Source organism: Rhinolophus sinicus, linkage group LG14 (genome assembly GCF_036562045.2).
Source record: "Rhinolophus sinicus isolate RSC01 linkage group LG14, ASM3656204v1, whole genome shotgun sequence".
Taxonomy (NCBI): Eukaryota; Metazoa; Chordata; class Mammalia; order Chiroptera; family Rhinolophidae; genus Rhinolophus; species Rhinolophus sinicus.
This window is the reverse complement of record NC_133763.1, coordinates 51,698,675-51,721,377: the sequence shown is the minus strand read 5'-3', so window position 1 is coordinate 51,721,377 and position 22,703 is coordinate 51,698,675. Positions and strand designations below refer to the sequence as shown.

At 48.7% G+C, this 22,703-nt stretch overlaps 2 protein-coding genes across 7 annotated transcripts; one reads left to right on the top strand and one right to left on the bottom strand.

Annotated features, from left to right (window-relative positions):
- The first annotated feature begins 250 nt into the window (after window positions 1-250).
- Window positions 251-3,655, top strand: MRPL9 (mitochondrial ribosomal protein L9). Its single transcript, XM_019740035.2, has 7 exons — window positions 251-436; window positions 611-767; window positions 895-1,019; window positions 1,240-1,290; window positions 2,284-2,385; window positions 2,902-2,985; window positions 3,116-3,655. Exons 1-7 carry the CDS (start codon window positions 287-289, stop codon window positions 3,248-3,250), a joined length of 804 nt encoding a protein of 267 aa, XP_019595594.1. The 5' UTR covers window positions 251-286; the 3' UTR covers window positions 3,251-3,655.
- An 11,334-nt stretch (window positions 3,656-14,989) lies between these two features.
- On the bottom strand, window positions 14,990-21,539 carry RIIAD1 (regulatory subunit of type II PKA R-subunit domain containing 1). Of its 6 annotated transcripts, none has more exons than XM_019740069.2 (5): window positions 21,409-21,539; window positions 20,854-20,930; window positions 16,883-16,929; window positions 15,446-15,797; window positions 14,990-15,113 (listed from the first exon to the last, which is right to left on the bottom strand). In XM_019740069.2, exons 1-4 carry the CDS (start codon window positions 21,490-21,492, stop codon window positions 15,727-15,729), a joined length of 279 nt encoding a protein of 92 aa, XP_019595628.2. In that variant the 5' UTR covers window positions 21,493-21,539; the 3' UTR covers window positions 14,990-15,113; window positions 15,446-15,726. The 6 variants fall into 6 exon arrangements, with proteins under 6 accessions (XP_019595628.2, XP_019595630.2, XP_019595633.2 ...); XM_019740071.2 differs by having other exon boundaries at window positions 15,627-15,797; XM_019740074.2 differs by having other exon boundaries at window positions 14,990-15,110; window positions 15,627-15,797.
- Window positions 21,540-22,703: the final 1,164 nt, after the last annotated feature.

Genomic DNA, 22,703 nt, shown 5'->3' with positions numbered 1-22,703 from the left:
TCGCAGACTCAGAATTGGAAGTGACTTGAGAGCTACACCAAGCCCCCGTTTTAAGGATAAAGTGAAGCCAAGGGGGAGACAGTGTCTTTTCGTGTCCGTCCACCTAATCGTCACCCCGCTCTCAGGAACTATGGGCGTCCCTCCCCCGAAAAGAAACGGAGAAGGGAGCGAGGAAAACGCTGCGGGGACACGGGACCAGACCTCGTCAGGCGCGCCGCGGGCACCCGGCGGGGGCCTTTCCTGCGCAGGCGCGCGCCGCCGCCAGGGCCCCTCCGCGCCGGGAAACATGGCGGCCCCCATGGCGGCCCCGGGCCGGGCTCTGCTGCGGGCGGGCGCTGAGCGGCTGCTGCCAGGAGGAGTCCGGGCGCTGCTCCGGCCGCGACTCGAAGGGGGCACCCCCGGCCCGGAACGCGACTTCAGCCTGTCACACAGTCGGGTGAGGGCCAGGTCTGCGTTACGGGGTCCTTGACTCTCCCGGGGCCATTTACGCCCGAGCCTCGTTTCTGGGGGCGCGTGGAGACGTGGCGGGCGCTTCTAGAGGGGCTGGCGGCGGGGGGACCAGGGGCCTTCTCCGTGGAGACGCGCTCACGCTCGCTTTCCCGGCCGCCAGGGCACGGTCATCGTGGAGCGCTGGTGGAAGGTGCCGCTGGCCGGGGAGGGCCGGAAGCCGCGCCTGCACCGGCGACACCGCGTCTACAAGCTGGTGGAGGACACGAAACACCGGCCCAAAGACAACCTGGAGCTCATCCTCACGCAGTCGGTAGAGGGTAAGGCCCGGGCAGAGCCACTTCCTTTCAGGCTGGTTGTGTTTGGCGTCACCTGTTTGCTGCCCTTTCCTACTTTGTGGAAAAGAGCAGCTCTGTGTTCTGATCCAGCGTCTGTTCGCTTTGGCAGAACTTGGAGTGCGGGGTGACCTGGTCTCAGTGAAGAAATCTGTGGGCCGCAATCAACTACTTCCTCAAGGACTGGCTGTCTATGCCTCCCCTGAAAACAGGAAGTTGTTTGAAGAGGAGAAATTGGTGAGCTCGGAGGAAGGCAGGGGGACTTGGAGGAATACAGCCTTCAGATTTCCTCTAGCAACTTCCTTGCCTTAGATATTTAATTTGAAAATGAAGTAAGAACAGGAATCCAGAAGCTCAGCCTTTGCCCAGCTGAGTGTGTTAGTAAGAGTTTGTTATTATTTATGACGGACTCATTTTTCTTTTCTTTCCTTTTTTCCCTATCTTTAACTTTTTCTAGCTGAGACAAGAAGGAAAATTGGAAAGGATCCAGACCAAGGCAGGCGAGGCGGTGAGTAGAAATATGGAAAGTCTATTTATTGGTTACCGACAGGAGTCACTGACCTCTTCCTGAGAAGCTCCTTGATTTGCTTGATGTCTCCCGATTGCAAACACAGGGTAGGGGAAAGAGGAAGTGTTGTGGCTGCCATAGCAGGTATTGAGACCACCTGGGAGATTCTGACCTGTTGGGCAAAGTGCCCTGGCTTATTGAGTGAGGCCCCAACCGGGGCACCAGGGGACCCATGGAAAGTGTGAGATAAGAGATATTTACAGACAAGTTGGAAAAAAACATAGACACATGAGAAAATGACCAGTAAACTCAAAACAGTCAATTATAAGAGTGACATGGACTAAAATGCATTAGGATGACTGAGGAGGACTTTTTTCAGATGAGATTAGGCCTTATGGGATTAGTAGGATTTGGATAGGCCAGAGGTATTCTCAAGAGAGAAAAAGTATAAGTAGGTAGTTAAAGCACGTTTTAACGTAGAAAGGAGAGCAGTCTAGCTAAAGCAAGGGACTTTTATAGTGTAATATGAGAAAACATGGCTGGAAAGGCGCTTGGGGCAGGGTTTACAAAACATCTTGAATCCTTGGCTAATGAATTTATATGTCATTCAGTAAGCAGGGAGGAATCATTAATGCGGTGGGGTAGGATTGAAGGGCCAGAGGGTTAAAATAGTTCATGAAAGTCATTCCATCCTGAAATATACCAGTGGCCCCCATTGATGAACCTAACTTTGACATGGCTTGTTTCTCCTTAATTAGGAACAGCCAGGTATAGGTGACATTCTCTAAAGTGTCACTAAAACATCTTTTCTGTCTCGGTATCAGCCTCGAGACAATAAGAATGTTCTGTCTTTGCCATTGATCTTCTCATCTGTCTTGGCTGTAGCAGAAATTGTGCGCTTTCCCTGAGCTCTCAAAGCTGTGCCTCTTGCTAACATGCTTCCTCTCCATGGATTCCAGCTCTAACCTATCCCCTGTCTATAATTCCTCTCAGACAGTGAAATTTCTGAGAACCTGTCGCCTGGAGGTGGGGATGAAAAACAACATCAAATGGGAGCTAACGCCTGAAATAGTTGCCCGTCACTTCCTTAAAAATGTGAGTTACACTGCTCTCACCCTGAGGGGGGAAGCTGCCCCTGGGAAGAAGGCCCAGGACTGAGCCCTTTGTTAGGGACAGGTAGAATCGTCCAGCTGGAGTGAGGGAAAGTGTTCTTGGTTGGCTTGCATGGGTGTGAGATGGGAATGACTTAGGACTAAGGGTTGTCCCGTAGAATTTGAAGCCTGATAGGAAAAGATGCCGGTATCACTTATTTCCTCTCTAGCTAGGGAAAACCTGGGGAAATGTGACTCACTGGAGAATTATTCCTTTTGTGAATATAGTAATTGTGGTCCCACGTCCTGTTTCTCTTTGTGAATCCACCTCCCTTTCTGAGAAATTAGGACTGACTTTCTCTGCCAGCGTCTGTGGAGGTCTGTGCCCTGCCATGGGATCAGCCAGGATAAACTCCCCAGTTTCATTCACCTCTACAGGAAATTCTTGAACCCTCGTGGTGAGGTTGCCTAGAGTGGCAGCCATGTAAACAGAGCTCCTTTTGGCTGTGATCTTTTGCAGCTTGGTGTTGTGGTCGCACCACATGCGTTAAAGTTACCAGAAGAGCCCATCACACGGTGGGGCGAGTACTGGTGTGAAGTGACGGTAAGTGTTTCACATACTGTCTCCTTTTTCTAACTAGGTGAAACATGAGGGTGAGAAAAGCTGTGATTGGGGGGTGTTAGCTTGTATGTGCGCAGCTTATCTCTGACCCGTCCTGTCGTTCTGTGTACAGGTAAATGGACTTGACACTGTGAGGGTACCTATGTCTGTGGTGAACTTTGAGAAGCCCAAGACCAAAAGATACAAGTACTGGTTAGCCCAGCAAGCTGCCAAGGGAATGGCTCCTACCACCTCCCAGACGATCTGAACCTACTGTCCCTCAGAAGCAGCAAAGCAGAATCCAAGGAACAAAAATGGATTCCATAGAGCAAAGATGGGCCAGCTCTGACCAAACAGAGAATTGTAGAGAGCATATGGCGACATTGGTCTAAGCTGCAGATACATGTTGAATTCTCCATATTTGCCATCTCTGTACTTCAACTGTTAACCACATCCGGCCTTACTGGGCAGTGCTGCTCAAGAAGTACCACGCGGTAGATCTGATAAGCTGAATGTTAATAGACCAGAGTAATATAGATCCTATTTCCTCTTCCTCCGCTGGAATTCATTGGAACAAATGGAAGAGCTAGCCATTGTCTCCATCACTGGGCTAGTTCTCGTCCTAACTGAACATTTGTACCTCAAGAAGAAATAAAAAGTTGTGTTCTTTTTAGGTGTTGTTTACTGGGCTTGAGTAGACTGGGAGAGGGACATCCAAGTGGGATGTCCTCTTGAGCCACTGGGGTTTGCTGCTAAAAGGGACGGAAGAAGAGACTGCATTTGCAGGCTACATCCCACGGTTGCTATGAGCAAATTACTCAATAAGCTGTTAACGCACTATGGATTCTACTTTTCTAAGGTGATCTGAATTAAGGCCTAAGGGTAATTGTTGGGGGAAATGAAGCTGAAATGAAAGAAGCTTAAAAAGGGAACTTCTGTTTTGTTTATTGAGCTAGCTCCTGAGATTTTGAATAAGAAGATGCCTTGGTTTCCAGACCGAGGTTAAGATAGGCTAGTCATTAGGTAACTATGGACTAGGTGTCTTGGTAAGAGATGCGGGAAGTAGATCTGCATAAGGTCAAGGTCCATTAGTAAGAAAAACCCAACTGTTGACAATTGGATTATGCCAGAGTCACTCAAATATAATGAGAGGTCATGCAATTCAGGGGGGTAAAGATGGGACCATTGACTTGCTATTTTTACCAGAAGCCAAGAGAACTTGGTTTCTGTCCTTCTGTTTGAGCTCACCTACCACTCCCAGCCAGTTAAGCACTTCCGTCCACTTGCATCCACATGAGGCCATCCCAACTAATGGGGTGGTGTCACTCATAGGTGCACTGATCACTGTACCCAACCTCTCATTTTTCCAAAACTCCAGAATTCAAGTCTAGCACTGCTGTTGTTTGGAATTTGCCATTTCAATGACCCCATCCTGCTGTCCTTGAAATAGAAAGAAGCCCATTTCACACAGCATCGTTCCACACCACCATCACCATCAGGGAGCTCTTGGCAATGGTTTGAGAAACAGGCACAACATTCCACACAGCGTGCAGTAAGTTTACTGGGGGCGTCCTCCGGCCCAGCACCTGTGTGGGAGTGAAGGAAGCAGGACTTGGCAGAGGGAGAAGCTGAGCTGATGCAGACTCAATAAGACCTGTCAGTCCCACAAGCTCAAGCTAGGATGGCTCTGCAGAGATGTTACCCTATCCAGGCAACTGGCCTGATTTCATACCCCCATATTGACTAGGAAGGGAGCATGACTTTGGGTGAGGAACAAAGGCAGTTCCCAGAGGGGAACTGAGATGAGAGCTGTCAGCATTCTCAGCAGCTTCGGTCCTGAGGGGAGGGTCCCAGGCAGCACACCATAGTCTCCACTGCACTCCACCTCTTGTGCTGTTCAGACCCCATTTGCTTCGTAAGTTTTAGAATGATCCCTTCAGGATTCTGATGGGCCTCTTTTCCTGGGAAAATTTAATAGGAAGGTCTGGGACCGACCATCGCCCCTGTTGCTGTAGATTTGTCCTAAGTCTGCAACTGGTATTTACCTCCATCCTCTACTACTCACTCTGCATTCCTGCCCACGTGCCCTCGGCTTGTACTTCTACTGGTGCAAATGGGTTACCTGCTGAGGCACCTGGTCATCATGCCTTTCGCAGGCCGTGACTACTTGTCCATGTATCATCAAAACTGGGCAAGGAAGGAGCACGAGATGCCTACGTGGATGACCTGGGTGCCAGGTATAATCTCCCCACATTGTGTAACAGCAGCCCTGCCTCCTGAGGATCAGGGTCAGCTACTCCTGCCAGGACAGTGACTCCTTTCCTTTCCTCCTCATCTCTTGGTAGTGTTCTTAAGTAATCTGGTGGCAGCCATAGCTTAAAGTCTTATAAGACTCTTGGTGTGTCCACTGGTAGTGGAAATATTCCCCTTCTGGCAAATAGAACTTCTAAATCCTCAGAGCCCAGAGTTGGGATAAGAGGGGTTCCCAATGGGGTCACTGGGAGTGATGGTAGTGGGGGGGCTGCTCCTACGTCCACCCCTTGTTTCCCAGACCCATATATTTTACTTAGGGACACAGTACTGTAGGATGCCTTGATCCAGGGTCCACACTGCATCCTGGAGTCCCAGAAAGAGGAGGAAGGAGGCAGGGCTGAAAAAGTACACAAAGGAATAATGGCTGAAGATTTCCCAAATTTGTTAAGAAGTGTAAACATACTGATTCAAGAAACTAAGCAGCATTTTGAGAACCATTGACTTAGGAGAAAGGCCACTGGCCTGGGAGGCAAAAGCCCTGAGTTTTTATCTAAGCTTTGCCCCTAAGAAGTATTTCTCTGAGGAAGTTTCTTCTCTCTGAGTCTCAATTCCCTGATTTGTAAAATGGTGGTGGCATACATTAAATGAGCTCCAAAGGCCATGAGAGCTCTAAGATGCTATATTTGAACAATAACTACCAATTGAGTCTTTTCTCTGTGCCTAGACTCTTGTCAAACCTACCTCACTCTGTTCCAGATGGAAAATGCCATCAAACTGTCTGAGAAAGACCTAAGCAAGCTGCTAGGTCGACCTGGTGGCTACATGATGAGAGGCTGCTAAAGGAACATGGCTGCCCTGCACGTGACCCCGGGTTTGCAGAAGTGCCCTGACCTGTGTGCAGAGGAGGAAGAGCTCTCCTGGGGATACTCTGAGAAGCAGAAAGCAGAGTGGCAGATGGAGCCTCCATCCCTGAGTCCCTGGCTGCTGCAGCTGCTGCCGCCCAACAACTTTAAGTGGCCAGGAAGCAGGACACTTGGCACACAGCCACCTTCAGGCAGCGGCCCCCACCTGTGAAGGCCTGCGTGTCAAGTCATCAGCAGATTCACCGGAATGCACCTATACACCCTCTGTGCAAAGCCAAGAGTCGGTCCTGGAACCACCCCAAAAAGCCAAAACAGAAGCAAGATAAATGAAGAGAGGGAGAACATATAGAGCTCTGCTGCCCATAAACCCTCCTCTTGGCCAGTGGTGATGTCCTGATGTGAACCAGCCCTTCCCCACCTCCACTAAGTCTCCTATTTAATGTGATGGAATCACAGCCCCTCTCTTACTTCACTCTTATTTCTTTCTGCTCTTGGGGTTTCTGTTTAGGAAGAGATGTGATTCAGGTGCAAATGACAATGTGTCTGATGATCCCTTCTCTCCCTCCCACATTAGAAAAAAGAAATTAAGCAAACCCCAAACAAAAGAAACCCAAAGAAATCCGTGTCAAGATACATCATAATTAAATTTCTGAACTCTAAAGACAAAAAAAAATCTTGAAAGCAGCTAGGGAAAAATGATACCTTACCTATAAAGGGAAGAAAAAAAATTCAAATGACCGCCGATTTCTCATCAGAAACCATGGAGGCAAGAAGGAACTGGTATACTTTTTCAAGTGCTGGAAGAAAAGAACTATCAACCCAGAATTCTATACCCAGAATATATCCTTCAGGAATGAAGGGGAAATTAAGACATTCTCAGACAAAGGATAACTAAGACTTTGTCACCAGTAGACCTATCCTCAAAGAATGGCTACAGGCAGTTCTCTAAATAGAAAGGAAACAATAAACAAATAAATCTTGGAACATCGAGAAGGAATAAAAAACATGGTGAGCAAAAAATTTTAAAAATGGGTAAAATCAATAGGTCTTCCCAATGACAGTTCTGCTACTTCACTGAAATAATAGCTGCTCTCTATGAAGGCCTGCTATGGGCCAGACACGGCCACCCGCAAAGCAACTCTGCAAGGGACACGTACCCCAGGGAACAACAGGAGTGGTTTAAGAATGCCGACAAGGGTTGTTCTTTTCCACAAGCATTTAGTGAGAGGCTATTGTATGCAAAGCACTTTTGGTTCTTTTAGATTCAAGCTGGATTTTTCCCGCAGATGCTGAAACCCAGGGGTTGCATCTCCGTGTGCACATGCCAACCTGCTCCCAGAGAGACGCTTTTACAAACTGAAAGGTAGAATACTTAGAATTCAGTCATATCAACCATGCTCAAAGGAATAATCTCCGAGCGCCCCCTCTTTTCACAGATAGGAGAGCCAAGGCCCTAGGAGACTGTGTTAAACACAGAGGCAAGTGAGGGAAGCGTTCAGGAAGAATTTCCAGAGAAAACAAGAATTGCCCTTTAGATTTAGCAATGGCAAGATGTGGCGTTAGGCAGTAATTGGTGCCTACAATTCCGATTCATCTGTTAGCTCCACACGGGGAAGCATTTTCTGGCCGCACCCTTGTCACATCCCCACCCCCCTACCACCGCAGTGCCAGTCAGGTGCCCCTCCTCTGTGTGCCCATGAGGGCTTGGATGTTTCTCTTATCATTTCACTTTTGAAACTGTATTATAATTATCTATGTATTCGGCTTCACTCCTTGAGGACAAAGTGTGTCTTATTCCCAAAACTTTGCATCCCGAGTACATAATATACCCTGGTATTTCCTGAATAAATGTGTGAATAAGTGAATGAATAAACGAATGGGTAATCAACCTTGCAAGGTTTCTTTCTTCCGACATTTTAAAGAAGGAAACAGCTATGGAGCTCATAAAGCAGCCCTGCCAGAGATGACGCTCTGGGCCTGGTAACTTCTGAGGAAACTTGAGGCTATGACAGTGCATATTTGTGAGTATTCTCCCTCTCCCACCGCTGTTTCTCTCCTTCCCGCGGACCCTTTCCACGCAGGCCTGGAACAGGCCTCCGAGTGGCGTCTCGGGCTGTGCGGCCCGTGCCCAGCAGAGGGCAGCAGAGGCCCGTCCAGCCAGGAGGCGCGTCTCGCTTTCCAGAGGCCGCGGCGGAGTCCTCAGTGCACGCTGCCCTTGGTGTGACGAACCAGAGTAACAAGGCCTGCTCTCGCAGGAACTCACATTCTTGGGGACACAGACAATAACAAAAAAATAAGCCAACAAGATAATATCGGACACTGATAGGTGTTGTGACGAAAACAAAACAGCGGCATGAATGGTGGGGGAGTTTAATTAAATATTTTTTAAAGTATCTGGGGGAGGATACTTCAGCTGCATCCCTAGGAAAGGACTGAGAAAGTGACAAGAAGCTACTGAGGACACTGTTGTTTGGCTAAACACTCAATTTGCCAGCCAACCTCAAAGAGGGGGCCATGTACACAGTTCTGGCCAATGAGATAGATGTTAGTGGAAGTTGGCAGATGGGGGGAAGGAGGCCAAGTAAGCTTTTGCTTTCTGGAAAAGAAACCCAAGTGTCACTGGTAGAGTCCCTTCCTGGTCCTGCTGCTCCTTAGACCATGAGGGAACAAGAGAAACCTGCAGAGGCAGGCACAGAACCAACACCTCCAGAGTTGCCATGTGAGAAAAGCAAGGCCTGTCTGCTGGGCAGTTTCCTCTCCCTTTCAGTGTACAGCAGCCCCCCTCAGACCACCAGGATCTGGGGAAGAGAGAGTCAGGCGAAGTCCAAAGGCCCTCAAGTGGGGACTATCCTGTTTCCCCGAAAATAAGACCTAGCTGGACCATCAGCTCTAATGCGTCTTTTGAAGCAAAAAGTAATATAAGACCCGGTCTTATGTTGCATTTATTATATAAGACTGGCTCTTATAGTAAAATAAGACAGGATCTTATATTAATTTTTGCTCCGAAAGACACATTAGAGGTGATGGTCTGGCTAGACGTTATTTTCAGGGAAACATGGTACGTTAGTGCATTGGAGGAAGAGAGGAAAGGTGGGTGCGGCTGAAGCACACCAAGGCGGCTGGGGGTAGCCCATGGAAAGCCAGCTGGGTCTCACTTTAAGTGCATGGAAAACCTCGGGAGGGTTTTAGGCAGGAGAGTGACAGACTTTGATTTAGGTTTCTTAGACGATCATTCTCGCTCTGACATGGAGAATGAGGCAGAGGTGTAGGTGGGCAGACACTGCTTTGGGGCTGACTTAGCTGTTCCCTCTCCTTTTCCCGTGCCACCTTCTGGTCTAGAAGGCAGAGGGGTTAAATGTTCCCTTCCCCAGTCTCTGTTGCCCTTGAGGTGAATCACAGGACCCTGTGAGGCTAGGTGGGGAAGACTTTCTGGAAAATTTCGCTTTCCTGAAAAAGAAAGGGACATGATCATGGACTCGGGGTTGGTTCTCCTTTCTTCTCCCGACCTGGAAGACAGAAATGGCTTTGTGAGTACAAGAGCCCTCTCATAACTGTGAGCCCACAGGCTAAGGCTGGCAGGGAAAAGATGGAAGCCTGGTCTGGGTACCCTGTCGACATCATTAAACCTTTGAATCTCGCGTACTGCCAGACTTCTTAGGTGAGAAAAATAGCCCCCTATTTGCATAAACCACTGTAAATCAGGTGTTCTGTTGTTACATGCAGCTAAACACATTCTCAGCTCACACAGTGGGCAGGAGAGTCCGCAAGGAGGCGGATAAGACATGGGTGAAGTGGTGCAGCTGAGAGACTGGACAGCTTGGACTATGGCGATTGCCTCCCTACAGGCCTTTCCATTCTAGTCTTAATTTCCTCTTGTTTGTCTTCCACACTGTGACACTTTCTAAATACAGTTCTCTTCATCGACGCCTCTGGGCTTAAAATTCTTTGCTGGCTCTTCATTGCCTGCATGATAAGAAACTAACCTCCTTTGTCTGAAACACAGTGCCCTCTGGGATTTGTCCCCACCTTCTCATGCGCCATCTTCTCCCACTAGTTGCGCCTTAGCGCTTTACACACCTCCAACAAGACACACCCCTAGTAAGCATCTCCCACGTGCCAGGCACTGTCCTAACTTCATCACTAATCCAACAGCCCTGAGAAGTGGTTGTTACATATATTATAGGTATAGTTTATAGGTAAGTTTAATGCTCAGAGAAGTTAAGCGGCTTGGCCACGACCACACATCTAATAAGTGGTGGGTCAGAATCTAAAATCTGGTCTGATTTCAAAACAAATTAGAGATTTAGTGTTCCTCACTGCCAAGAAGTCTTTCTGAAGGCAAATGATTGCTGGGATGTTCAGTGCTCAAAGATGCCATTAGGGCCTCCAAGTCTTCTGACCTTTCCTCTCTGTCACTTCAGAGCCCTGGCTCTTACCCCCTGCTTGTTGCCGCATGGCCCTAAGATGGCTGTTCGGCTCTAGACAGCCCATCCAGGTTCAAATCAGGGAAAAATGGGAGGGTACACCAGCTGAATCTGTCAAAACCCCTCACCCCTTTTTTGGTTATGAAAGAAAAAGCTTTCTTAAAAACCCCAGCACACTTTTCCCTGCAGCTCCTGGCCCCGTGGCTGCCCCTTGCTGGAAGCAAGGCTGGGGAAGTCAGGGAAGAGGGTTGTTGTGGTTGGCTTAGGTAAATACAGCCCAGCACCCGGGGCTGAGCCCACTGCTGCCCTCTGCCATAGCTAACATCTTACTCAATGGGGAAAAGCTAAACCCATTCCCCTTCAGGAACAAGGCAAGGTTGCCCACTTTCTCCACTTCTATTCAACATAGTGCTGGAAGTTCTAGCCACAGCAATCAGACAAGAAAAAGAAATAAAAGGCATCCAAATCGGTAAGGAGGAAGTAAAATTGTCATTATATGCAGATGACATGATACTATATATAGAGAACCCCAAAGACTCCATAAAGAAACTATTCGAACTGATAAACCAATGCAGTAAAGTAGCAGGATACAAAATTAATATTCAGAAATCAGTTGCATTTGTACACACCAATAATAAACTATCAGAAGGAGAAATTAAGAAATCAATCCCATTTGCAATTGTTTCAAAAACAATAAAATACCTAGGAATAAATTTAACCAAAGAAGTAAAAGACCTGTACTCAGAAAATTATAAGACACTGAAAAGAGAAAACAAAGAAGATACAAATAAATGGAAACACATACCATGTTCATGGATAGAAGAATTAATATAGTTAAAATGTCCATACTGCCTAAGGCAATATATAGATTCAATGCAATTCCTATTAAACTACCAATCACATTTTTCTCAGAAATACAACATATAATCCTAAAATTTATATGGAACCATAAAAGACCCTGAATAGCTATGGCAATCTTGAGAAATAAGAACAAAGTGGGAGGTATTACGCTACCCGACATCAAATCATACTATAAGGCTATAGTAATCAAAATAGTATGGTACTGGCATAAAAACAGACACACAGATCAATGGAACAGAACAGAGAGGCAGAAATAAATCCATTCATATATGGTTATTTAATCTATGACAAGGGAAGCAAGAATTTATATTGGGGTAAAGACAGTCTATTCAATAAATGGTGCTGGGAAAACTGGACTGACACATGCAAAAAAATGAAACCAGACCACCTCCTTACACCATATATGAGAACAAATTCAAAATGGATTAAAGACTTAAATGTAAGACCTGAAACCATAAAACTCCTAGAAGAATATATAGGGAGTAAATTTGCAGACATTACTCTGAGTAATATTTTTACTGAAATATTCCCTCAGGCAAGGGAAGTAAAAGAAAAAAACAAACATGGGATTACATCAGACTTAAAAGATTTTTCACAGCAAAGGAAACCATGAATAAAACAAAAAGGCAGCCTTCTGAATGGGAGAAGATAATTGTCAATGATACATCTGATAAGGGGTCAATATCCAAAATTTATAAAACACTCATGCAGCTCAACACCAAAAAAACAAGCAACCCAATTAAAAAATGGGCAGAGGACATGAAGAGATATTTCTCTAAAAAGGACATACAGATGGCCAACAGATACATGAAAAAATGCTCAACCTCACTAATCATTAGAGAAATGCAAATAGAAAAACACAATGAGACACCACCTCACTGCAGTCAGAATGGCTATCATCAATAAATCAACAAACAAGTGCTGGCAAGGATGTGGAGAAAAGGGAACCCTGGTGCACTGTTGGTGGGATTGCAGATTGGTGCAGCCACTATGGAAATCAGTATGGAGGTTTCTCAAAAAACTGGAAATGGAACTACCTTATGACCCAGCAATTCCACTCTTAGGTATCTATCCAGAGAAATACAAGATGCTAATTCGAAAACCTATATGCACCCCTATATTTATTGCAGTGCTATTTACAACAGCCAAAACTTGGAAACAACTGAAATGCCCATCAGTAGACGACTGGATTAAGAAACTGTGGTACATTTATACAATGGAGTATTACTTGGCTATAAAGAATTAAATCTTACCATTTGCAACAATATAGATGGACCTAGAGAACATTATGCTAAGTGAAATAAGTCAGTTGGAGAAAGACAAATACTATATGATCTCACTTATGTGTGGAATCTAAAGATCTGAATAAGTGAGCAAAGTAAACAGAAACAGTCCCTGTGTCATAGAGGAAAAACTGATGGTTGTTAGAAGGCAGGAAAGTGGGGATGAGGGAGAAGGGGAAGGGATTACACAGCATAAATTGGTAACTACAATATTGCCACGGGATATGAAAGACAGTTTTGGGAATATAATCAGGTATAATATCTTTACAAAAATCAGGTAAAATCTTTACAATAACATTGTAAAGATTTTGTAGATGGGAACATGTCTTATTAGGGAGACCACTTCAGGGACGGTGTAGATGTTGACCACTGCACTGTACACCTGAAGCTGAAGCTGAATAATACTGAATGTCACTATAATTTAATATATATTCTCAAAGGATATGGAGTATAGCATAGGAAATAGTCAGTGGAATTGTAATAGATATATACGATGTCAGAAGGGCAATAGATTGAGGAGGCGGTTATCACTTTGTGAGGGGTGAAATGTCTAACTATTGCATTGTTTTGTACACTTGAAACTAAAAAACAAAAGAACACTTATTATAACTGTAATCCGTATGTTCAAAAATAAATCAGAAACGTGGCAGATTTTTATAAAGCTACAAATTAAACTTCCAGAAATGAAAAACAAAACAAAACAAAAACTGGCGTTCTGTTAGCAAGGAAGAAAGGGGTTGTGAGGGTCCGCCCCGCCACCCCACTCAGAGCCCTGACTGCCCCACGCCTCGCCCCACACCTGCTGGGCAAATCCTTTCTTACCCATCACATGCCGGTTTCCGGGAGGCCTCCCTTACTCCCGCAGGCAGCCCTGGCGCTCCTTCTACCTTCTCCTGTACCTCAGCACCTATCTCCACCAGGGATGTCATTGTTTTGTAGCCATGGATACAATGGGGGTGCTCACTGAATCACGCAGGTATTGCTTCTCTCCACAAACGCTGTCCACGCACTTGCTGTATTCCAGACACTGTGCTAGGAGTCGGCATTCAATTGTGAACAAGTTTGATTTTCAGATTTGGTTCAGGTTTGGGGAGAAGAGCAGCCCACCTCCCAGATGATAAACTTGGCACACGGTGTCGCACAAAGTAGCGGCACTGTCACCGTGTTAAATGCATTCTTGACTCAGGAAGGCTTTGAAGTCTATTTTAAATGAAAAGGATTGCTTACATCTGCCAGCACTCCCCCTCCCCCACACACACACCCCCAAGCATGAGCCATGGTGCTCTCACAGTTAGATCACGCACTCAAGCATCTCGAAAAACACTTTGCACTCTCCCACACTGCAGCAGGTCGCTTCTCCAGGAAAGGTTCCAAGAGTGTCTAATATCACACTTCGCATCAGACATCCTCAGTAGATGTGTTTTTTGCTGAAGGCTTCATTAGGACTGTCTAAACAGGGATACCTCACTGTCAGAGCCATAGCTGCTGGCGAGTGATTCTGAAAGCACTTAAAATAACTCCTCAGCTTCCTGTTCCATCGCTTATTATGTGTAGCTTTAATAGTTGCCTGAACGCTCTGTTTTGGTGCCCTTTCCACTACCGCAGGTGATGGCAGCTGAGAACAAGGCAGGCACAGACCCGGGGAGTTTAGTCCCTGCTTTGGGCTGTGCTTGTTGCCATGGTGATGTTGACAAGTGACACACAGGTGAGAGGTCCTTCATGCAGTGGAGGCCAGAGAGACAAGACATAAACAGACAACATCCATGCCTCCCGGCCTGGAAAGGACTGCCTAAGGCCAACCGGTCCATTCCCCTTCCTCTTAGCTGAAAACCAAATGGACGGGTGGCTGTTCCCTGCAAATCTGATAAAGTCTAGATTCACGGGATTGGCGGCCCTGAATGGCTCGCCTCTGTCTAGCTCATTCTCTCTCGCTGTCCTTCCAGCCCACTTCCTCTTATGATTGCTCCCATGGAAATAAAAGTTAATCACCACTACACACTCTGAACAGCAATCCAGGAGGTCAGATAAGGAGAAAACAAAAGCCACCACTGAAGGTGGTTCCTGTTCCGGTACCACACAACCAGTGGTGGTCTGCAGGGTCTCCACACTGTTCTTTTGTCCCGTTTTGGCTCTGGGAGTGGGTGGCCTGGGGGGCTGGAGAGTACACTGTATCGAGGCACATGTGGAAACAGCTGGCTGACCAAGGGGACAGGCCCATGGCTGCCACCACGAGAAACAGGCCCACTGCCCTGCCCACCAGGTCAAAGAACGGGACAGAGCAACCCTCCCACAAAGGTCCTCCGTCTGAATGAAACAAGGCAGAGACAGCAGGAAGGTCTGTTTTTAATGAGTTATCTTTAAAAGCCTTTGCAGGAGCAGACACTGCCCAAGGCAGCTTCGCAAGCCACGCTGATGACAACAGGGCCTCTTCCTTCCAGGTGGTCCTGCTGCAGAAATGGTTCCACTATTAGCAGGAGTGTGGCTTTTTCCCACCGCACATTAAAAGAAAAAAAAAAAAAATCCCAACCTTCAAAATTATTTCAGCCATCATCCTGCCTGTGAAATGTGTGATGGCCGTGAGGGCCCCGCCTGGTTCCCAGACAAAATGGGAAAGACCCTCGCCCCATCACCAGGGCCATACGGAAAAGGCACCTGCAGGAACGCTCTGGAATTCTGCATCCTGGGAACAAGGCCTGGACACCAGTGGGCCCCACCACCATGTCCCCGCCACCCTCCACCCCCGAACCTCCCCCGCCTACATTCTCCTCATCCACTTCACCAGATTAAAAAGACAGATGTCTCCTCCTGCCATGGACACGCTAGACAGACCCCGGGTCTCTCTTCACAGTCCCTAATTCCCCAAAATAGTGTCGGAAAATCTGAACGCTCGCACGACGCTTCTCTGCAGCTCCTCTGCGTGTTTTCCTTCACACCCCGGGCCAGCCAACGCTCACTCTCACCAGTGTAAAGGAGCTTCTGTCTGCAAGAGAGGTTAGCACCCACCCCCAGGCTGGATTCTTGCTGGTCTCTTTCAACAGCTGGGCGTCATGATTTTGCTAATTAAGCCTCTTTCTTCTCCTTAATTAGCTGCCTGTGAATCTTGTTGGGAAGTCTCGGATCCGTGAAATACTCTGGGATAAGAATCAAAAAGAAGAAATCATCTAAACCAAGGGGGAAAGACTGGGAGGGAGACAGCTTACTGTGGTGAAAAGTTAGGACGGCTGGGCCTTACTGGACTGCTAGCCGGTGGCCTGGCTTTACGCTTCACAGCGTAATATGAGATGTCACAGCAAATCCTGTGGTCACTGTCGCCGCAGCAGTTCTGAGTCTGCCAGCTCCTGTGTTCCCAGGACTGGCTCCTCTCCCCCCACACTGCCAGGCCCTTGCTGACGCACAGAGAGCCATCAGAGGGCTGAGGGAGCCCTGTGGGTTCTCTGCTCCTGGCCCATCTTGGGGCCCAAATAAATGCCAAGTGTTATTCTTGTCTCAACTCGGTTTGCCAGCTTCTCTCTGAGAAGCACGTCCTCTCTGAGAATATCCTCTCAGAGGAGAGCCAGGCTCTCGCAGGATGACGACAGAAGAGGTTTTTATACACCCGGCATAATGTGCGTCAGAAGCGGCATCTGCTGTAGCAGCAAAACGCAGTTGGACTCAGAAACGACGGGAGGACGGAACCGACTCCCGGGGCTGACAGGACCCAGGAAACCAGCCAGCCCAGCCCCTTCCCTCTAAATACCATTGACCTTGAGCCATCTCCAGGCAGCGGAGCCCATTAGAGTCACTGAGGGAGCCTTTAGAGGCTGGGCCCCACCCCAGACTAATTACATAACACCATAACACCCCCCTCACACCCCTCCACACCCCTCCATGTCCCAGGCCTGGGCCTCGGTACCTTTGAAAAGCTCCCAGGTGACTCTGGTGAGCACCAGGGTTGAGGATGCCGCTTTGCAATTCCTGCCACTACGTATGCTCCTTTGGGAATCTCAAAATTCTTAACCCTCACCACGAGGAAATTCTGCCTCATTTCTTATCTGTCCTCATGTGGAGGAAATGACAGTGGAGGAAAGAGTCTTCTGAAGACAGCTCCCTGGGGGACGTCCGGTGAAGAAGCGCCCCAGACTCTGCGGGGAGAGTCCTGGCCCTGCCGCGTTCACATCCACACTAATACGCCTTCTGCTGCTTAGCAAACACCCCACAGGGACGCAGCCCCACTCACCTGCAGCAAATTCTCGGATGTTGTCTGGCCTTTGCAAAAACATTTCTCTAGAAAACAGTAAGGGACGAGGGCAGGAGAGGAAGCAGGCGTTAGGGCAGGGTCTCTGCCTTTCAGGGCAGTTGTGCGGCCGCCCCAGGAAGCCTGTCATTTGTTCAAGGAACATTTTCACCGAAACAGAGACCAAGCCCAGGGCGGGCAGCAAAGATAAAGAGCTCGCTGCCTCATCCTCGACCTGGGGGCGGGAGCTCACGGTGAGACAGACACGCAATCCTACCGTCTTCTGAGTGAGTGTAACCAGGAATTCCCACGGCAGGGGCTTGGGTGGGGGGTACGATAAAACAAAGCTGAGACGGTGGCTGTGAGAGGGCTGGTGGCCCTCCAGTCCAGCAGCCAGACACTGAGGGCACCCGCAGTCCCGGTGCCACCAAGGAGTTGAAACTGCCTCACCGCGTATAGACTTTTATGGTTTGCAAAGCATGTTCACAAACGTCCTCTCACTTTACAACAACCCCAGGAAACAGCAGTGACTGTGTCTCCCATGTTACATCGGAAGACACCTGGCCTTCAAAAGGTTAATCATTTGCCCGAGTTCATAACGCGAGTAAATAAAGGAGATGGGCCCAGGCATTGTGATTGCAAGGCCATTGCTCTCCACACATGTCCTCTTGAACACGGCTGCCCAGCCCCACCAGCCTAAAAGGCCTTGCCGGCCCAGGGAGCCCCCGCCTCGCAAGCGTCCAGAATGTAGCTTCCCTTCTCCTCCCCCAATCCAATTTGAGAATTAGTGAGCACAAATTCTGCATAAGTAACTGCACTAGATACGAGGGATTGATTTTTTTAAAGACAAAAAAATTACACTCAAATAAATTACAGTCAAGTAAAAGGCAAGGGGCAAGTTCCCAAATGTCCAAAAGGCACCTCCAGGAAGAAGGCCAAGAGGGGTCTTAGTGCGCTGGGAGATCAGAGGAGAGAAGTTACTGAGTGGGACCCCAAAAATCTCCAGAGAGCAGCTGGCACTTTCGAGGACCCTTGAGAGGGATTTCAGTGCAAGGGCTGAGGGACAAGGGCATTCCAGACCCCCGGAAGCAGCAAGTGCAAAGACCCGGAAATGAAACAGCCCAGTTTGACAGATGGTGAACCCATCGAACTGGGTCATACCCACCTTTGTCCCCCCAGGGTCCAGAATGGCACTGGGGGGGTGATCGGTGCCCCTCCACATGGTTGTGGAATGATCAGAGAAGTTCGGTCTGGCCGGAGTCAGGCACGAGCAGGGAGTAGTGGGAAGTGGAAGAGGATTTGTTCTGGCGGGGGGGCCGTGAAGGCCGGGGAGAGACATTTATACTCAGTTAAAAGCCAGTGGGAATGTGTCAGTAAAGCCTGGCACAGTCACACAGTGGGGACCTACAAGGCACAATAGACTACAGATGGCAGAATTCCATTTGTGTGAAGCACGAAAGGGCCAAACCAGTCTGTGCTATTAGCAGTCAGGAGACTGGCTACCTTTTGGGGGGAAGTGACTGGCAGGGGGCACAGAGGGCCTGAGGGGCTAGTCAGGGTCTCGTGCCTGACCTGGACGCTACTGCCACGTGTGTGCTCAGCTTGTGAAAGTCTATCCCATTGAGAATATGCCACTTTTCTGTGCTTCGTATTTCAGTAGAATGTTTAGAAAAAGACAACGGCGAAGAAAGCAAGTAATAGTGTGGATCCACTGAAGAGTTTTCCAGCCAAGGAATCATAAGATCAGTGCTGTCCAGGGGAACATTCACCAGCCTGGGGATTTACAAACACTTCATGACGCCTTCCTAAACCCTCACCCTTTGCTATCCTATCTCCAGCCTAACACCGGAGCTCTCTGGGAGCCTAAAGTAAGTGAGGTCCCCACTCTTTCCATGTTTCAGGTCCCAAACTCTTTCCATTATTACGAGGTCTGTACACTATATATATGAATACAGACTGGGCAGCTGTGGATGAATGGCCATGAATCTCCAGGATTGGAAAACTCAAGGCGGGAGCTTGTTTCCCAACAAAAAACAGCTCGGAGCATGCCGTGCTTTGGAGGGAAGACAGAGCAGAGACCTATGCGACAGGGGAGCGGGCATGCTGCCCCGGATCCTGTCCCCTCTCCTTTGTCACTGCAAGGACCATCTGAAGCATCCAGTACAGACTTCATCCTGATGCGACCCAAAGGAAACGACAAGAGCACCAAATACACAGAGCAAACCCTCAAACTTCAAATACGTCCTCTCCCCCTCCCACCTCCACCCCGGAAAGACAAAGGCCTAACAGGGGCCAGGAGGATTTCACGTAGGGGAGCTTCAGGGACAACAAAAGGAAAAAGCCTGCTGGCCTACCAGGCCTGGGGAGGTGGGGTGATAAAGGACAGGGTCGATGCCTATGGCTGTCCCTGCGGCAGCCAGGCACAGGCGTCCAGCTCCTGGAAACTGTTCCTGGAAGAGAAGCAGCAGGGCCACCCCTGACATGTGACGACTAAAACAAGGTCCTCTTCATTCACCACCCCCCAGGATTCTAATCCTTTTGTGAACGAGGCAAATGGTGATTTGATTCAGGCTCTTAACATCTATCTCCAAGCTCGCGGCTGGAATCATTCCTAACTCGTGGATTGCAAGCTTCCCAGGATAGGATGTCACCCTTTACTTCCCTTTAGAAGTAAACGTGCAAAAAGTGACAGCCCCATCGCCAGGGCTGACTTTGACAGAGGACCCCCTACGCTATCTTTTGCCCAAGACTTAACCCTGGCCCAAATAAAACCAACCTTCACAGACAGATTTCGGTGTTCCCTTTCTTTCCCCACCTGCCCTTTGAGAACCTGCTGCCACTTGGAGAAATGGCTAAAATATAAAGAATAGTGCAATTCAGAAAAAAACAAAGGGGCCTGGGGAAAACGACATCTCTCTGTCCCGCTTTTCAGGAGAGAAGGGAGAGTTCCAGCCCTGGCTCTCCAGCTCCCATGTGCTTACAACACAAGGTGGAGGAAAAACCAGGCGTTTGGGTCCTGGTTCAGCAACTTGGGGAACGTACGTTACCCCTCAGACCTTAGCTTTTCTCCCATGTAAAATGGAAGCGATAATAAGCTATCTTTTGTGGAGTCGCTGGGAGGACCAGCCAACGTGTACCAAAATGCTATCACTATGTGGGCGCTGGGACACAAACACAGCTCCACCAGCTTAGAGTTTTGGTCCAGGGAGAGAAACAGAAGATTGACAATGCAATTACAATACAGTGTGATAACTGCTAAGGCAGGAAACCAAGGCAGGGCCTGCGAATGGAAGCTGTTGTTTTTTAAAACTTGCCTGTGGTCTACAGGCAAACAGCATTTGAGACAGTTCTAATATTTTCATCCCCTGCTGCTCCAAGATTTTTCCCCCCTTCGTTCTTTGCCCATCATCCCCATTAGATTTTCCTGTTCAAACAAATACCCTACTGCATTGGTGAGCAGGCAGCGTGGGGGTGGGACACGTGCAGGGATACGTATATGCTGGAAAGTGGTCTTTTCCCCAAAACCTGCCGGGGAGTGGCTCCCAACTCTTGGAGTCTTTCTACCATGTTCTCAGGTAGGGAAAAGCCAGACAGTTGAATTTTTTTAAAGTTCTAGGGATCTTGTTAAGCATCTCTGATGGAGAATAATGTTCTATACCCAAAGGCTGCCTGTCGAGTTTCTCACGGCCCAATCCCTTCTCCCAAATGTCATAAGGTATATAGTTATCCTTGCAGCTACGGTGAATGAATATTAATAGTTTTGAGACTTTAGAGGTAATTCAAGAAAACGCTCAGTGCCACAAATCCCAGAGTGAGAAAAAAATTCAACCTTGGGAGATATTTTCTAACTTTCGGACCCTACAGGAAGCAGTAGGGAGTGTTGAAAGAAGGAGTCACTCTCACTCATGTGCCCCCAACACGATTTGGTCACATGTTCCACTAGTTGTCCAAGGCCAGTCCTGAATACCACCTACCTGAAGAAACCACTTATGAGCAAATCCACTTCTTTGTGGGTCCTTAGGTACTTCTCGTTGGCAATCCGAGTCTGAATCTGGGGGTAAGAGCAAAGGGTCACGCTCCATGAGGAGGCAGATTTCAGGATTCAAACCCCGCAGGTGTGCAAGGCGGGGGAAACACCCCAAGCATTCACCGGGTCTTTTCCCAGGACGTTTGCAAACGTAAGCCCCGTGTCTTCTAACAGGTAAACATCTCACGCTGCCCCCAGCTCAGGCTTAGCGTCCTTAACAAAGGTCGGGTCTCCATCGTCGGGAAGTTCTGGTCTGTATCTTAGGCAACGTATCTGGCAGTGACTTCGGCCCCTCTATCTGTCCCGAACCCCGTCTTAGTTGTCCTGCACTTTGAGGCGCCTGTTGGGACTCTGTTCAGGGGTCCGCCGGGGGTCTCCCCAGAGTCCCCCCGCCCCTTTATCTGGAACAGGCTCGCGTCTCCCGGGGCCCCCCACCCCGTCTGGGCCCTTATCCTGGGGGGCGGGCAGCACTCGGTACAGGCGGGAACCGAGGCGCACCCACCTTGAAGTCGCGCAGCTGCTCCAGCTGCGCTGGGCTCAGCGCCCCGGGGTCGGAACCCAGCAGCCCGCCCTCCAGCGTCGCCATCTTGTTGCGGTCGTCAAGGCGACGGGCCGCGCGACGGTGGGCCCCGCCCCCAGCCCCGCCCCCGAGCCCGGCCCCGCCCCCGAGCCGGGCCCCGCCCCCGAGCCCGGCCTTCTCCAGCAGCAGGGAGGGGGCAGAGGGAAGCAATCTGGGGCGGCTCTGAGGCGGAGGAGTAAACTCGGGAGGGTCTCTCAAGGATCTCCTTCCCCAGACTTATTTCCTGGCTGAGTGTATAGGGAACGATCCCCTCTCCTTGACCCCACCCCACCTCAAATAGTGTTTTTTCTTAGCTCTAGAGCAAAACTGGAAAAGGGATTCCTAAGGCAGTCTCCCAGAATCTGGTTCCTGACCCTCTGTTGGGCAGAACCTGGATGGAGCCTAGTAGGGAAAGAGAATCCAGGCTTCTTCCCTTTCCGCCGGCCCGGAAGCCAAACCCTTCCCTCTGTCCTGTAGACTCTTGACTTTGAAGTCTTGGATTCTTAAAACAACATGCAAGCTCCCTATAGGATGGAGTGAACGGATGTCTTCAAAGGAAGGACTGTTCTCAGACTAAAGATGCTGGAAAGGAACCGGGGGTCATGCTGCCAGAAATTTCCCCTCTTGGACTGACTTTCTTGTGTAGATTAACGTGTCTTGGTAAAGTCTAAATTCTTTCTCCCATTCCCAATTGAGTAGGGGAGGGAAAAGGCAGTCGGTCTTCAAGATGTGTTCTTCCAGTATCTAATTAAGAAGAGAAAGTGAAACAAAGCCAGAGAGCTGAAACTAGCAGCCTGGAAAGGGCAGCAGCCTGTCTGTCAATTCCCACCTGCTGAGTTTCTACACCCCCAGGGATGGCACCCAGCAGAGGCCTCTGCCAGGCAGTGAAGAGAGCCCCAAAGGGAGACTGTGTTTTCAGATTTGTGAACAACTGCCCGTGGAGCAAGGAAAGGGCCTGAGAAACAAGCCTTGCATGAGGCCATGGCTTTGGAGGGATCTCTGGATGGTCTGCCTCTATCCTTCTCAGCAAAGACTGAGGAAAAGAAGTGAAAGTGTTGACAGTTCCCAAGCCAGGAAAAACCTACAGGAGGTAGATTAGGTGGTGGGCTCCAGGCCTCTTCCTGGGAACTTCATCCAGGTTGGGAAGCATTTTGGTCGGTTTTCTGTTTTTTAGGAGAGAGAGTGAAGAGAGTGAAAGATAAGCTGCCATCTGTGAGAAGTGATCTTTTCAGGCAGGA